At 39.0% G+C, this 16175-nt stretch overlaps 1 protein-coding gene and 1 pseudogene across 1 annotated transcript; one reads left to right on the forward strand and one right to left on the reverse strand.

The window, feature by feature from the left end:
* LOC141427447 (uncharacterized) overlaps positions 1-2262 on the forward strand; it is a 5227-nt pseudogene extending 2965 nt beyond the window's left edge.
* Positions 2263-8033: 5771 nt separating this feature from the next.
* On the reverse strand, positions 8034-10715 carry LOC141439834 (uncharacterized). Its single transcript, XM_074104220.1, has 3 exons — positions 10591-10715; positions 9876-9934; positions 8034-9455 (listed from the first exon to the last, which is right to left on the reverse strand). Exons 1-3 carry the CDS (start codon positions 10606-10608, stop codon positions 8192-8194), a joined length of 1341 nt encoding a protein of 446 aa, XP_073960321.1. The 5' UTR covers positions 10609-10715; the 3' UTR covers positions 8034-8191.
* Positions 10716-16175: the final 5460 nt, after the last annotated feature.

Below are 16175 nucleotides of genomic sequence, written 5' to 3' on the forward strand. Positions count from 1 at the left end.
ACCAACCTCTGAGGGGGCAGTGGCGGTGCCGACAAATGTGGCTTTGCCGCCGTGGCCAATATTGTGCCCCTCAGTTCGGACGAGTTGTACGAGGAATCCCAGAAGAGACTGCCGGAGTTGTACCCGCAGCTTCGAAGCTGTTGCCGCTATACAGAAATCGCGGCTACTATGGACCCAACCCTTCTGAGTTGGACGAGGAGTATGACCTAGCTCCTCCACCCGAGCCAGCAGCCTCCTATGTCCCGGCGGCCTATTCATCGCCAGTCGTCACCGGTGCTGCCTCTTCAAACTACCCCCGAAGAGGGTAAAAATCGTGAATCTGAAGGAAATAACACCACGAAAAAGGTTGTTGGTAAAGGTAAACCAAAACGAGTGTTAGTACGGGGCCGCCCTCAGCCTGAGGAAGAGCATCCGGTATCCCCTTCCACGAACAATTTTACTCGGATTTGGAGGGATCTGGCACAATCAGAAAAATAAAAAAACCACAACGAATTGAAAAAATTATCGACGGTGATACCGAACACATTCACACGTACAGCGAAGAGCACATACACAAAGTAGTATTTAAAGACGCACCCAAGCTCACCGGTGTTGTCAGAGTCCCCGGGATCCACGGGGTGCGCGCTTTGCACGGCAGCGACCACCTCGGCAGCATGTCTGCGCTTGCTGCAGCGCATCCGCTCATCCCGGTCAAAAATTCACAGAGCTTGCTGGCTTTTCCCCAAGACCACTTCACAGGATTAACAGCTGTCGGGTCGATGGGAACCCCATCACACTTGGAATACGCTGCTTACAATCCTCACGATGTAACCCATGATCACATATTTCATGATCATGGCGAGATCACAGCTGATATAGACATAACTAAAGCTAGTTTAGGTTTTCCTCCGAAAGTTTCATACAATAGCCAAGGCTTACGAATCAATGACAGCGGCACTAAGCGACCAAACCTAAGCCAGTTAAACGTCCAAAGCCGAAGAAACCATCGCCATCCAGTGATTTTTCATATTACGAAAGTATGTACTCGCCCCATGGCAAACCTAAAAAAGTGTACAGGACTACAACACCAGCTCCTCGTTACGAAACCTCATCAGAAGAAAGCATACATGATTTCGAACCAATACCATCTTTTAAAATCAAGGACAAATCTAAACTTAAAAGCCGTTACATAACGCCTACACCGTTTTACGACAGTGATGAGAAACGATTGTCTGACTATCGCCTGCAAGAAGCCAGCGTACCAGCTCCGTTCGCACTGTCCAGCACTGTTGTGCACGACTACAAGCCAAATAAATTTGCTGGATCTGTGCAAGGTTCAGATTTCAATAATTTTAAGGATCCTTTCGATGAAAATGACTCAAATAGTTTCGAATATGATACATATGCCTCGTCATCTAATGTTCATTCGTCTCAAAATAAAAACGAACAAGATAATCGAAAAAAAAAGGGCAATAAAAAGTCAATTTCGACCCAAAACATTAGTTTTGGAAGATTGGAGCACGTAACAGAGATAGATCATCAGGAACAACCAAGTGGAACAAGTGTATCTGGCGAAGATGATACGCCTTCGTTTGACGACTTCAAAGCGACTGATTCAGCAACATCCACACCGTATACTATTAAGGAAAGTTCTCCCTCGCATCAATATTATTCAAAAATGGCTTTCAAAGCCATGCACAACTTCGATGACCAAATGTCCGTTCCAGAAGCCTCCAACGACAACTTTCAGTACGTCGAAGCTCCCACGACGCCGACACCAACTGTAACGTCAACCGTATCTACAACGACATTAGCCCCCATTCGTTTCATTACAATACAAAGCACAGACGCGGTGGCAATTCAACCAACGGATGATGCGTCAGATACTAGGCAGAACAAACGCAATCGACAAAAAAGCAGACTAGTGACAATTTCAGCACTTAAATCCGAGTCGAAACCCAGGTATTCAGTCAAGCCAGTCCAAGCTACGACACAGGATTCTGATGGATTCGCCGTGCCTCACACCCTCAGGCACCTCGGTCACAGATACGCCTACGAACACCCGACCGTGTCCTCGACAGTAAGGGGAAAGCTCAAATATGGTGATAAGATATAGATATGAACAAGTCCGAACTTAGTGCTATTTTTAAGTTATTGGGATATTCCTCAATTCGTGATCTTAGTCTACACAGTGAGTGCGATCTCTGTTGCTATGTGAATAATTTTATTTATAACGTTTTGTATAGCTGTTATATACTTGATTATTGATACCTAAATGTAAATAGAGACGATAAAAGCAATTGTGCATTTTTATGAATCTTTAGACGAAGTTGTAATATATAGTAGATATTTTCGTAATTATAAAAAAATCAAACTGACGACTGTTTTATTTACTTACCGACCAATTGATTAATTAGCATCACTATTAATTTTTACACTTGAACCTCAATGTATATTATGGTCTTTTATTTATGTTTCAGATACTCTGTGCATGTATTCAGTCAGAATCACTACTTAGATTAATAGTTTCAAATGTTGTATGTCTCAATTAACTGGAGATATATATGGGTATTTGTTCTATGAGGAAACTACGTCAATCAATGCAGCTAGACATATGACAAACGCAGACAGCTACGAACTTTAAGTTGTGTGTACAAATAACTAGGTACATACATAGGTATCCTATGCCCTTTTAGTTTCTGATAGCCTAGTACATCGGTGCACTAAAAACGCAACGTTGCCGAAGTGCATCCCGTTGAGGTGCATTGCAACGTTGCTGCAACGTATAAAAAGTTAGGTACTTAGTACGTATGTAGGTACTTACGGCATCATCATCTCATCAACAAATGAAATAATAATTTCTATTTAGTCATAGTCGTGAAAAAGTGAAAAATAAACAAAGTAATTTTGATAGACTAGTTAAATCACATATTGATACTCTTATTTCAGGACCTAGAAAACCATATAATTATAATAGGTATATAGTTAGCCCAAACAAAGTTATACGGCAGTTTCAAATTTAATTAAGTATGTAGGTTCATTTCATTACAAAGACAAAAGAGACAGTAGGTAGTGTAATCAACCATTACAAAACATTTGAAATAAATATGTATAATGTAGCTTAGATATTTTAAGATATGTAGTGAAGACAGTAAGTACGTCCTGCTGCACACCCACAGGCACAGACCTCCTCTCAGAATAAGAGGGCTTGGGCCCTCCCACGCGGGTACAGTGCGGATTGGGAACTTCACATAGGTGTGCCATTGAATTTCTTTGCAGGCTTCATCGTTTCTATGTAGGCTTCTTCACGACATTTTCCTCTATCCTTAATGGTCAATTACAAATGTAATTTCGACATAAATTCAGAATAATTCAGAGGTGACGAGCTCAGGTTCGAATCCACGACCCTCTAGTTTTGAGGTCATGTAGTGGTAGTTAAGCCTAAGGCATAAATAGTGGCATTTTTATACTATGAAAATAAAATTAAAACTCACGAAGGCATGTTCACAAACCTCTGGCAGGACTACATATCCCTTGGAGTGGCAGCGCCATATTTAAAATTTACTGTCTAGTGGCGCGGCCATTTTGAAAAAATCTCCCTTGAGTGGTAATGACACCTACGAATTAATTTCGTGAATTCGTGAATTTTATAAAAAACATCACCTAAAAAAACACTTTAATGTTATATATTAGCCTTAGAGTGATAGTTTTGCATAAAATGGCATATCTAATGAAATAACAATGAATGACCTTCAATTTCTGTGATTTTTATGGGATATGTATTGAAGCTAACTTTGTATTGGTTTAAATGGTCGATTTCAGAGTTCAAATTGACCGTAGAACAGATTCTGAACGCACACTAGCGTTTTGAACACTCAATGTGTGGGCGTGTAAATCGCTCGAATTTCAGTTTTGCTATCAGGAACAAATGAAATTCTAGGAGGTTGCCATGAAACTTACTTTGACATGTAAGGTCACAAGTGAGGTCTATTTGTTGATGAAAAATCGACATTACCCGCATGAATATAAGATGTGATTGAAGTGTATTAAATGTTCATTTAAAACCTTTTAAGATACAGCTGTCAAGTGGGTGTTGCCATCCAGTTTCGCCCTCGGGATTCCTTTGTAGTGGTGGATGCATTTTCATGTAGTTTGAAGACTCCCTACTCATTCCAATCTATGACACATACATATGCAAATAATTGCATTAAACTAACCAATCCCACCCTAGAAATTATATAACAACATCTGACTTAACTAAACTCAAATTTAAATATCAATATTTATCTCTATAAACGTTCTCTACCTCAAACCATATTAAAATAATATTATTATTATAAAAAGTAATTAGATTCATTATAAATTTAAAAAAAACAATAACCCGACTGCCTCAAAAAATACTAAAAAGAAGAAAACAAGTCTAATGGGCTAGAACTTTGTTTAGCTAACTTAAAGTTCAACAGTCGAGACCCATTATGTAAGATTTTTGAGCGTCACGATTTAAATGGGTCCCGATCCCGACTGTTGAAATTTAGCTACGACTGTTAGCTACGAGTACTAAACAAAGTTCTAGCCCATTAGACTTGTTCTTCTTTTTAGTATTTTTTGAGGCAGTCAGGTGTTTTGATTTTTTAAATTTATTATATTATTCACACTTTTCTGTGAAAATGGTATATTAAAACGATTATAAACCCATTTAGAATGGGCTGGTTATTAGCTTTCTTTTGATATCACACTCGATAGGTTTGAATAAAATCATTTTTTGAAAAACTAACAATTTGGCGCAAAAAGTACGCCATTTTATAATTTTTTAAGAATTGCATGTACCTAGTGTCACTCGCGTCATTAAGACGAATCCAATAACGTATCATTTATCAAAATCGGTTCAGCCTTTGAGTAGTCACGAGAGGTCATAGGAATAGACATACATACATACGCGTCAACCACATAACCCTCCTTCTTCGCAGTCGGGTAAAAAGTAGGTATAGTAACACATAACCATATCCAACGTAAATGTCAAACCGGTAAATTAAACCGGTAGAATGGTTTTAAAAACGCACTGGCGTTTGAAACGCTCAATATTTCAGCGGGTGAAACGCTGTAAATCCAAGTTTCACTACCAGGAAAACATAAAATCCTAGGAAATAAGCCATAAAACCTAAAGAATATAAATGGTCCTAATTTTTTGCTATGACGATTAAAATCAACCTTAACCAGCTTGAGTAACCGTTGTATTTCTTTGCGTCAAATGTTCTAATAGGACCTTTAGTAATTTAACCCACAGAGGGGGTGTCAGCACCCACTACCCCTTCGATATAAAATAAAAGTACATTTCCCATGTAGTAGTGAATGCACTAGACCTGCGCTTTCCGCACATAGAGCTGCACAGCAACATGGCTGACGCTGTCAGTCAGAATTAATAGCAGAGAAACAATACCCGTGATGCAACTAAAAATTAAAACAGTCGTTGAATATTATGTGCTAAATATAATATAAGTCAGTTCATAAAAGAAGCCATTTTAGAAGCCCACTCAATGCTGCTCGTAATGCCTTGCTGCTAATTTCGTCGTCTATTTGCATGTAGAGCGATACTTAGTTGCCTACGTACGTACTTACTTAATTGTGGTAAAAAATGTAATTAAGTGTAAGTACACAATAAACTTTCTGATCTAAAATGGTAAGTGTTTGACTTTTAATTCAAGTTTTTTGTTAATAAAACAGCATTTTGATTTATTCACCACTCTTGTTACAATGTTGGCAGTGTTGGCGTTAAATGATTTATTGCTGTTACAAATTGAAGGCGCCTAATTTAGGTACAGTCAAGTGCAAAGATACTATCGACACAGCCAAAGTTACAAAAATATGTACACATCTTAAGTGCATAAAGCCGTGTATATATGTTTTTGTAACTTCGGCCGTGGACATATCTTTGCACTTCGGTTGTAATTCATATATAATATATCTATCTATCTAATACCTTTAACCGAGCAATTCTTGTATATATATAATCAGAATCTCGGAAACGGCTCCAACGATTTCGATGAAATTTGGCATGTAGGGGTTTTCGGATGGAAAATTCGATCAAGCTTTGGTCTTCTGAGAAATCTCTTGGTACTGAGAGGTTACTCGAGCGGAGGCTCGGTCGCCCAGGTACTAAATAATGCAGCGGCTAAAGTTTTATTTAGCATCGCAACGGAACGTCTTTTTTGTATGTAAGCAACGAGTTAATGGAACAGCTTCTATATAAACAAATATATGCGATTTACACATTATGCAAAATCGAGCGACAATTCACCGGCTACCGATAAATATAATTATTATCTTCAAAATTAATTACTTGGCGAGTAATTTTGTAAGTCAGCTGCTTTATTATTTCTTTTGCTTCAATATTATTATACTAATTTAATCAACATCAACCCCGGGTAAAGATCATAATTTCCAAGCTGATTTCATTGCTGATTTTTGATAGGAAGTAGTACCGCCTGGAAATTTTTGATATTTAGGCAAGTACCTAGTGGGCTAGGCTGGGCTAGGCTAAAATCTAGAGGTGTCACTACTTCACAACCACATGACAATCAATTAAAAAAATGTTTCTATTTATATTCGGTCTTTTTTTATTTTTTTTTATATGAAAACTAGGTAGTATTAGTTTTTTGGGTGGCGATGCAAATCTACATAAAGAACATCATTTCAAAATTTGAAGTGATTTACTTGAATAGGTACATTCCAAAAAAAAGAAATCTTTAAAAAAATCATAACTCAAAAACTGTCACAGTAGGATGTTCATACTCAGCATTAATATTCTTCACTATAAGAGGTACCTACAAAAAAAAACCCAAGCCCATTTGATGTAAGGGCCGACTTATTATGTAAACTCGACTATTTAGCAGGACATTTACATATTTAGCAAGACCAAAAAAGTTGCGTCATCAATGCTATTGGTAGAGTCATTCACGATGTCTAATTTTCGTGGATGGCACTAGGTATACACACGAAAAAAAAATTCTAATCATATTTTTTCAAAGAAAATGATTTTCAGATTACCGAACAGGATTTGAATTTTGAACACACACCTCCTCCGAGAATCCCGGTGGTCATGTTAGATGACGCTCCTAGGGCATAAAGCCATAAGAAGCTTCAAAGAAAGAAAGAGTTCAAATACTGGCCGGCGAACAAAAATCTTTTCACTAAAAAAAAAACTCAAATGTTGTTGTGCAAGTGCATTGCTAATAAAAAAAATCCATTCGTCTTCTAATTGAGAGATCATAGGTCAAACCTAGGATTACCTAATACAACATAATATTCTTAATACGTACTCTCTTCTCTGGTTATCGCACGCTATTATTTTGTAACGCCGTCCAAGCTTGCAAGTCACTGCGAGCTTGTGCGGAAGCTTCGGAGTGAAGGGCACCAGCCGTGCAACATTTATGTAATCAAGATCCACTGATACCGATAGTCATGCACTGCCAGCCTGACGCACATTTACGGCCATTTGTCTGACCAAGCGCTCATGTAATGTATGTAAGTTGGACCCATGTGTACGTTAATTGGCAAGTTTAGTTTCTCTAAATTGTACTGATAATATCTGGTTTAATTATAGCTTTCATTGGATATTTTAATTAATTGCAGTAATTTTAGTTTATTTGCAATAATTTAAGCTCTACATATTTAATAATATTTAGCTTGTGTGCCTGCCTGTGTTTAGTTGTCGAACCCATCTCTATCTGTAGCGACGGTTGTTGCAATGTGATCGAAATGTCGATGCAATTTTTCAATACTTTGTCCTGGCTGAGCTATAAGTTATAACTGTCTCTACCTACTCGTAAGTAAATTGACACCCAGAAAGAGTTTATCTTTAACGCATTCACTGCCACCGACGCATATATGCGTTTTTGGAACTTCCCCCAGTGCCGCTTTCATAATTATTCATACATTTTGAACGCACATGTGCGTCGATGGCACCAGTGGTCAGTCAAGTCAAGTCAGGTGGCAGTGAATGCGTTAAAGATAAGTCAACAGTTGGAGAAATTGGAGGGAGAACTAAACAAGTGAAAAACAATTAAATATTTTTTATTTTTAACGTAGTTAACAACAATAACTTAAAACTAAAAGCTATTTACAAAGACAGTTATGCTTGTACTGTAGTTAGGTCCTCTCCTCAGAGACCCGCAGGCTATGACTTAGTTGATTTTATAAATAAATATTGGCTGTCTTATTTCTTGTGGTAAGGGCCACCGCCGTGACCAGCGGAAATGGCGCTCGTGTAGCTGTCACCTCCGAAACCTCCGTGGCCTCCGTGTCCACCTCCGTGACCACCTCCGCCACCACCACCGTGAACTGTTCCGAGGCCTACGCTGTAGCTGTCAACGCCGTGGCTCCCCGAACCGCCATGTCCGCCTCCTAAACTATAACTGTCCCCGCCGTGGCCACCATCGCTGTGGCTGTCGTAGCTACTCAAACTGGAGAAGCTATCATGGCCTCCTCCACCACCTATGCTGTAGCTATCGTGCCCTCCGCCATGACCTCCGAAGCTTCCGAGCCCGCCTGATCCGTGTCCTCCTGATCCGTGTCCTCCTGAACCATGGCCGCCGCTGCTGTAACTGTCGTGGCCTCCGCTGCCGCCGTGACCACCAGAGAAATCACCGCCTCCACCGCCGTGATGGTCATCATGGCCACCGCCGAATCCTCCACCAAATCCACCGCCGAAACTGCCACCAAGGTCGTAACCGCCTCCGTGATCATGGCCACCGCCAAAACCACCTCCATGGCCGCCGCCAATATCATTGCCGCCATCGTGGCCATGGCCGCCACCGAGACTACCGCCGAAGTCGCCGCCGAAAGATCCTCCAAAGTCGTGTCCACCACCGTGGTCGTGACCTCCGCCATGATCGTGACCGCCGCCTAAACCACCGCCGTGACCGCCTCCAAATCCACCGCCATGGCCGCCACCGAAACCACCTCCGTGGTCACCGCCAAAGTCTCCCCCGTGGCCGCCTCCGTGACCTCCGCCGAAACTTCCGCCGTATCCACCGCCAATGTCGTCGCCATGGCCACCACCAAAACCACCTCCGTGACCACCTCCATGACCTCCTCCGTGACCTCCTCCATGACCTCCTAAATCGAAGCCTCCGTGTCCACCTCCGAAGTCATGGCCACCTCCACCGTGGCTGCCTCCTCCGTAGCCTCCGCCGTGGCCTCCCCCATGACCTCCGCCACCTCCTCCGTGACCTTTCAGGTGATCAATGAATCCTCCGTGCAGGTGGTGGATGAAGCTGTCGTCACCATGCCCACCTCCGTGTCCACCGCCGTGTCCGCCACCGTGGCTGCCACCGTGGCCGCCACCGTGGCCGCCACCTCCGCCGTAGCCGCCGCCACCACCGCCATGTCCATGGTCGTCGTGATGCTCGTGAACAATAATTTCTTTCACTTCTTTTGATTCGTGGTGGGGTTCAGGTATGTGGACGCGAATGTGAACGCTGTAACGAAAGTATTTATTTGATTAACCAATTAAAATACACAAAAAATGCACACATGTGAAAACAATAGATAATACGAGTAGAAGCGTTAAAAATGTCGCATTGCAATACAATGAAAAATTGAGTTCAACCTAAGATGAAATCATAGATTAATTATAAGGGTGAATAGTAATCGGTTAACACACAATAGGTACGCTTTCACTACTAACCGCAGAGAAGAGAGCCGTGAGAATCACTAATAGAAACCTCAACCAAATTACTACATCCACTGTTGTTTTTGCGGTTCCCCCAGCAATAGTAGTTGTTGTCGCTAATAGGTATTTAAACGCGCAAACACCGCTACGACATAAGCGTTAAAACAATGGGAAGTGGATGGAGAAATTGGCAGAGCGTGCTTAGTGTGAACATGAAGATACTAACTGTTCATGTCCAAAAGTCGCGAAGCAGACGCCAAAGCTAGCCAGTAGAAAGCCGCACAGCTGAAATTATAACAGAATAAGAATAAAGTGAACCTGTTTGTTTAGTCAAGTCTACGAGTATGTTTCAGTCCAGTTTATGTCACACACACGTTCATTGAGTGCATGGAATCGAAAGTCACATTGGCTTGCACTGGACCGACTGTCCTGGATCACGTAACTTGCAATAATAACTTTGCGTGACTGCATAATCATAGGTAATCATGTAGTGGAATTATCTGAACTTTGTCTAAAGATGAGAGCTTACGTTCAAACCTCACGATGATGTAATTGTAAACAACTAGAACCATCTCCCAGACACGAGTTCTTAATTAAAAATCGTACTAAATTTCACGCGCCTGTATAATTACGCGATATGGTTTCTAACATTTCACTGTTATTATTACGATTATGTAAGCTTTTAATCTAGGACTAAATGGAAATCCCAAGTTTTGTTATAGTTATATAACATACATCCGAATTGATGTATTGTCTTCTCAAGACGTCGACAATTAGCCTAGATTTAACCTAGCGTTATATATAATAGAAATTGAAATTGATAAGAAAAGATTTTAAGCCCTCCGTTTAAATTGGGGGTTATTAATGAGCTAAATTATGAGTTATATGTATTAAATTATTTATGGTGGTAGAGTTAGGTTTTGAATTAGCGGTTTACTCACACCAAGACGGGGAGCCATGGTGCGTGGGGTGCGAGTGGACGGGTCGTTAAGTCACCCCCTCCTCAGAATCGCCACAAACTGTTTCTGATGAACGTAGGATCTCTAGTAACACTTCTTGCGCGGCGTACGCCTTTTATATGACAGTGAATGTACAGCAACCCTACTCCACACGCTAAAACTTATATTGATAAGCAATGTAGATTTAGGTAATTAAACTAAATTGACTGAGAATTTTTTAAAGAATCTGAATCACTTGTGATGCTTCCGTATGTACGAGTAGTTTGTCATACATTCTACCTGTCTCGCATGGGTTTTCTTTTTAAAACATTGATAACGATTTAGCTAAAGGTTTTTTAATAACAAATGTTAACTAAGGAAGGGCTCATATTATTTTCTATACTTAACAGGAGTATAAGTACCTACTCCTTGTGTGTCTTGCGTTACACGACTGACAAAAAAAAATTTTCAGGGTTAATTTTGAGAATATACATTGAGAGTAAAATAAAAAAATATGCCTTTGATCGTTGAATTGGAGGGTTCGAATAGACATTGAATAACTGGATTCAATCAAATAGTGCACCAACTGTTACTTAAGACGACCAGATGGCCAGTGGTTAGAGAACCTGACTACGAAGCTTGAGGTCCCGGGTTCGATTCCCGTGTCGGGGCAGATATTTGTATGAAAAATACGAATGTTTGTTCTCGGGTCTTGGGTGTTTAATATATATTTAAGTATGTATCTATCTATATAATTATATTTATCCGTTGCTTAGTACCCATAACACAAGCTTTGCTAAGCTTACTTTGGGACTAGGTCAATTGGTGTGAATTGTCCCGTGATATTTATTTATCATTATTATTTATTTATTTATTTAACTGTATTAAATCATTATCATCTCATACAGAATATACATGTAGCTTTTGGACACAGGCATCCTTTAGAATTGAGAGGAGAGTGATTGGGCTATAATAGATCCCACGTGAGCCAGTACAGACGTTCGAACTGCCCACGCACCATTGAATTGTTTCGCAGGTGTCCGTTTGCTTCCTAGCGATATTTTCCTTCCATTTCAATCCTTTTCGGTGGAGAATTGTATAAAATAATGTTATTCAAATTAAATTATTAAAATATTCTACAATGCTGTTATTTTGATATAAAAAAAATCGAAAGAAAAGACACTACGTTGAAATGTCTCACAGCACCGACGTGTTCTTGATAGTGGGTTTTTTCCACAAGTTTTTTTTTCGTACACTGCAGATAGTTCCACTCTAAAAGAAAGAAGGGAGTTCATAATTCTACTGCTTTCTGCACACCATAATTTAATTAAAGATGATATTTGTATTATACATGAATAATTTTATTTCAATGTGTACCCGGGTGTAACAGGAATTCAAATATTTAAAATGATACCTTTTATTTCTTAGACAATCTACAGCTACCGTAGTCATTATTAAAATATCCAAAAAGTCTTTAGGAGTTGATACCCGTCATTCATGTTAAGTATATTATCACAGTCAATGGAATTATTGACATCGCGATTATTCGCATACATTGTGGTCGCCCGACAATCGTTAAGTGTTTTGTTTTTTTGCTGTGTTTCTCTACATTGTTGATGCGTTAAAATCGTAGGTTAGAATATAACGTTATACCTACCTACTGAGCGGACAAAAATCTGGACTTCAAACGTATGCAAATAGGTAATTTTGTGTGTTTAGTGGGTAAAATTTTGTGCCGCTGAGTATAAAATCTGACCCGAGTGCAAGTCGGACTCTGCCGAGGGTTCCGTACAAATTTGTACCTTTGGACATGTACCTTTGAATTTGTACCTTTTGTACTTAGGTATCTTTGGATATCTAATGTTAGCAGAGCCACTCTCCTAAGTAAAATGTACGCAGTGTGGGATCATTTGAGATGCTTTCTGACATAGACAGACATAAAAAATACGATTTTTAGACTTTTCTTACTGGTTGTGCTATAAGGTAGCTTCTGACCAAATGTCATCAAGTTTTTTTATTTTTATTCGACTGGATGGAAAACGAGCAAGTGGGTCTCCTGATGGTAAGAGATCACCACCGCCCATAAACATCTGCAACACGAGGGTATTGCAGATGCGTTGCCAACCTAGAGGCCTAAGATGGGATACCTCAAGTGCCCCATACAATAAATACCTTACAGACTAACATACATATAATCAATATAATTACAATACAAATAAACGACAACTCGCCACTTACATCCACCGGTTACCCGCAAGTCTCACGATGTCGTCGTTCCACCTAGAGGGAGGCCTGCCAACGCTTCGTCTTCCGGTCGCCGCTCCTCGAGGAGTCCTCCCCCAACGGATATCTGTTCTTCGAGTGATGTGGCCTGCCAATTGCTACTGCAGCTTGCATATAATTTTTCGAGCTATGTCAGTGACTTTAGTTCTTCGACGAATTTCCCTATTCCGGATATAATTAAATTAGGAATAATTCATGACATTTTTCTACTAAATTATACGCGTGTTGAATATTAGTGTTGATGTAACCACTACGTAACTATGTTAAGTCGTTTGTTTCATAGTTCCCCATAAGATGGCACTGCGAAATGTGTGGCAATTAATTTATTGTCGTTTAATTTTGTTGTATTATTTAATCAATTACCTATTCAGTTAAATTTCTTGATATCCGTACCCCCTCTTCTAAACTTAGTCAATTTGGCAAAATCAGCGCCATCTGTTAGTGTAGCAGGGTACTCGATAGTCGTACAACACTTGAAAATAAGACTTTCGACCCTCTACAGCTTTATTATATGTATAGATCGAAGCTTTTATAAAACATCACTAAAATCGCAAACTTAAAAGGTAAATATTCAACCGAAATAGCTAGTCGTTGCTAAGGCGACCGGCTAATAACATCTAGCAACCAAAAAACGCTGATTTGTAACTTTACTTTATTTTTAGTATTTGTTGTTATAGCGGCCACAGTAATACATAATCTGTGGAAATTGCAAGTGTCTAACTTTTACGGCTTAAGAGATAGAGTCACAGGACAGACGGACAGACAGACAAACAGACAGCGGAGTCTCAGTAATACCCGTCCCGTTGGCACCCTTTGGGTACGGAACCCTAAAAAAGTACAGTAAAGATTGTATTTATTTATTTTTAACACAAGTTTATTTTTAATTCTCAATGTAAATTTTCTTGCAAAATGGTGTTACATGTTTGAAATCTTACACTTTGAACATCGGCTAAATGCCTTCGGTTGGAGCATAATGTACAAGTTTTTGTTGAATGCTTTTATTTTACTTGTATAACTTCCATGTATGTATGTATATGTACGGATCAAATATTGCTAGTTAAAAATTTGACCCACTTCCAGTGGCCGAATTGACTTGAAATTTGGCAAGCTTCAGTAAATCTGGTGACAATACAATAATCTGGTAGTGAGATCCTGGTGGTTCGGCTAGGATCGTCTCCGCAAACCTCTCAATAGTTTACGGCATCGACTTAAATTTGGTACGGTAACGTAGTTTAGATGACAATGCAATTACAGTCAACAAAAAGTCTCGTCACCAAAAAGAGTTTGTATTAAAAATGTCGCATGTCATACACACGTTCTGGTGCACTCATTCGACTAGCGCAGCGACCGCACTACTGCACTACTGCGTAGTTAAGTCGGGTTAGCGGCCGTGTAAGACGCACCGCTGAGTGCGTGCGTCGATTTTGGCCCTCTAGTATGAAGTCGAATTACTTATATTGTGCCCAAGAGAACCTGCCTGTTTGAGGTACTGAGTTGAAAAAAGTATTTATCATACTGGTTAGCACATTAATAATGCCTATTACTGATCATATTGTCTAATTCGAGATCATAGAATTATAAAAATCAGCTAAATGCGGTGTGGAAGCGTGTGATTTTAGAATCCTTCGTAACTTCTGGTTTCACACGACTTATTAACATTCCAAATTCATGCATTGTATGCATATGAAGCTGGAGAATAGCTTAATAAAACAAAACAATAAAATCAATTTAGTCATTTATTATCATACAACCTTTTTCGTCGGATGGGACGACATGATCACTAAAGTTTTGTTAAAAATGTCATTTTTAATACAAACTCTTTTTGGTGACACGACTTTTTGTTGACTGTACTTGCATTGTCATCTAAACTACGTTTCCGTACCAAATTTAAGTCGATGCCGATGATATTGAGATGTTTGCGGAGACGATCCTAGCCGGACTACCAGGATCTCATCATCTGCCTCTGCAGTTGGAATAAATATTTGTCAAATTGAATGAGTTTGTAACAAATCTATTTATGTTTATGTCATAGAAATAAATCCTAATAAAAACATATTTAAAGGTTTAATAACATTTATAATAAATTAAACGTTTATTGTTCAACGTTTTTAATGACCCAAAGATGAGGCTTTTTCAGTATTAAAAAATAAGTATGACATATTTTACAAGTAGTTCTAACATAATAATATAGTTCAAATGACAATGCATGTTATGAGTTCGTATGAGATTTGTATTGTACCTACCTCGTGAACAATTTTTCGTTCCGAATTCAAAACCTCTCTTACTTACCGCTTTTGAACAATGTTTGGCATTCTTAACTTTCTGGTGACTTTTGTAATCGCGACTGAACGTATCATTTTTGAGTAAAGGTTTTAAATGTGATTATTATTATTATTTGTTTATTAATAATCGGATTATATTTAAAAAATTGTGTTTGTTTTGTAAACAGGGCGGTATATATGTGGTTTTATTCTTATGTTACATTTAAATTATGTTCTCGCAGCTGAGGTGAAAAATTGTATGTGTCACACGAGACCAAAGTTTTTTTGCATCTCGTGTGTTTGAATCCTTCGCTTACTCGGGATTCAAAATCAACACTCGCACCAAAAACAACTTTGCTCTCTTGTTGCACAAATAACTATTAACAAAAAAAAACCGGTGAAAAAACTGAAAAGCAAAAAATAATAAACCTTTTTTTTATTTAACCTTGATCTAGGCAGCACGAGCAAGGAGAAGTAATAAAAGCCCATCAGGTAGACGACTATAGTTTCACTCCTGCTGGCTAGTTAGGTGCTGAGACGCCGACTTCAAACTGGTACCTAGATTAAGGTTAAAAAAGATTTATTATTTTTTGTTCTTCAGTTTTTTCGGAGGTTTACTTTAATATTTCTTTCTCCGATAGTTTGGAACCGTGGGAAGGACTTATAATAGTTTTTCTCGGAAAATTGCGTAATTCCCATGGGATCACGATAAACGAATTCTTTGTAGATAAAGTCGCGGGCAAAAGCTATTTTTTATTATTAAGATTATGACTTCGGCTCGATAAGTAAAAAAATATATAGAAATTTTTCTGATTTTAATTTTAATTTAAGGCTTTATTTACATACAAACATATAATAACAAAACAATGACTCTTCATTGAACGCAAATCATCATGGTAAGCAGTACAGAAAACAGGTAAATACGTAGAAATTTACAAAGGTAAGCAATTGGCCTCTATTGGGCTTTAGAGCGACCTGTTCTAGACAACCTTTACAATGGAAAGAAGTAAGGAATAGAATACATAGGTACTTAACTATTATTTA

This window comes from Choristoneura fumiferana, chromosome Z (assembly GCF_025370935.1).
Source record: "Choristoneura fumiferana chromosome Z, NRCan_CFum_1, whole genome shotgun sequence".
Taxonomy (NCBI): domain Eukaryota; kingdom Metazoa; phylum Arthropoda; class Insecta; order Lepidoptera; family Tortricidae; genus Choristoneura; species Choristoneura fumiferana.

What these genes read in the sequence shown, in the direction of transcription:
- LOC141439834 (XM_074104220.1), bottom strand. An exon ending in GCGACTTTTGGACATGAACA is followed by an intron (nt 9,456 to 9,875) that starts GTTAGTATCTTC and finishes CTTTCGTTACAG; the next exon opens with CGTTCACATTCGCGTCCACA.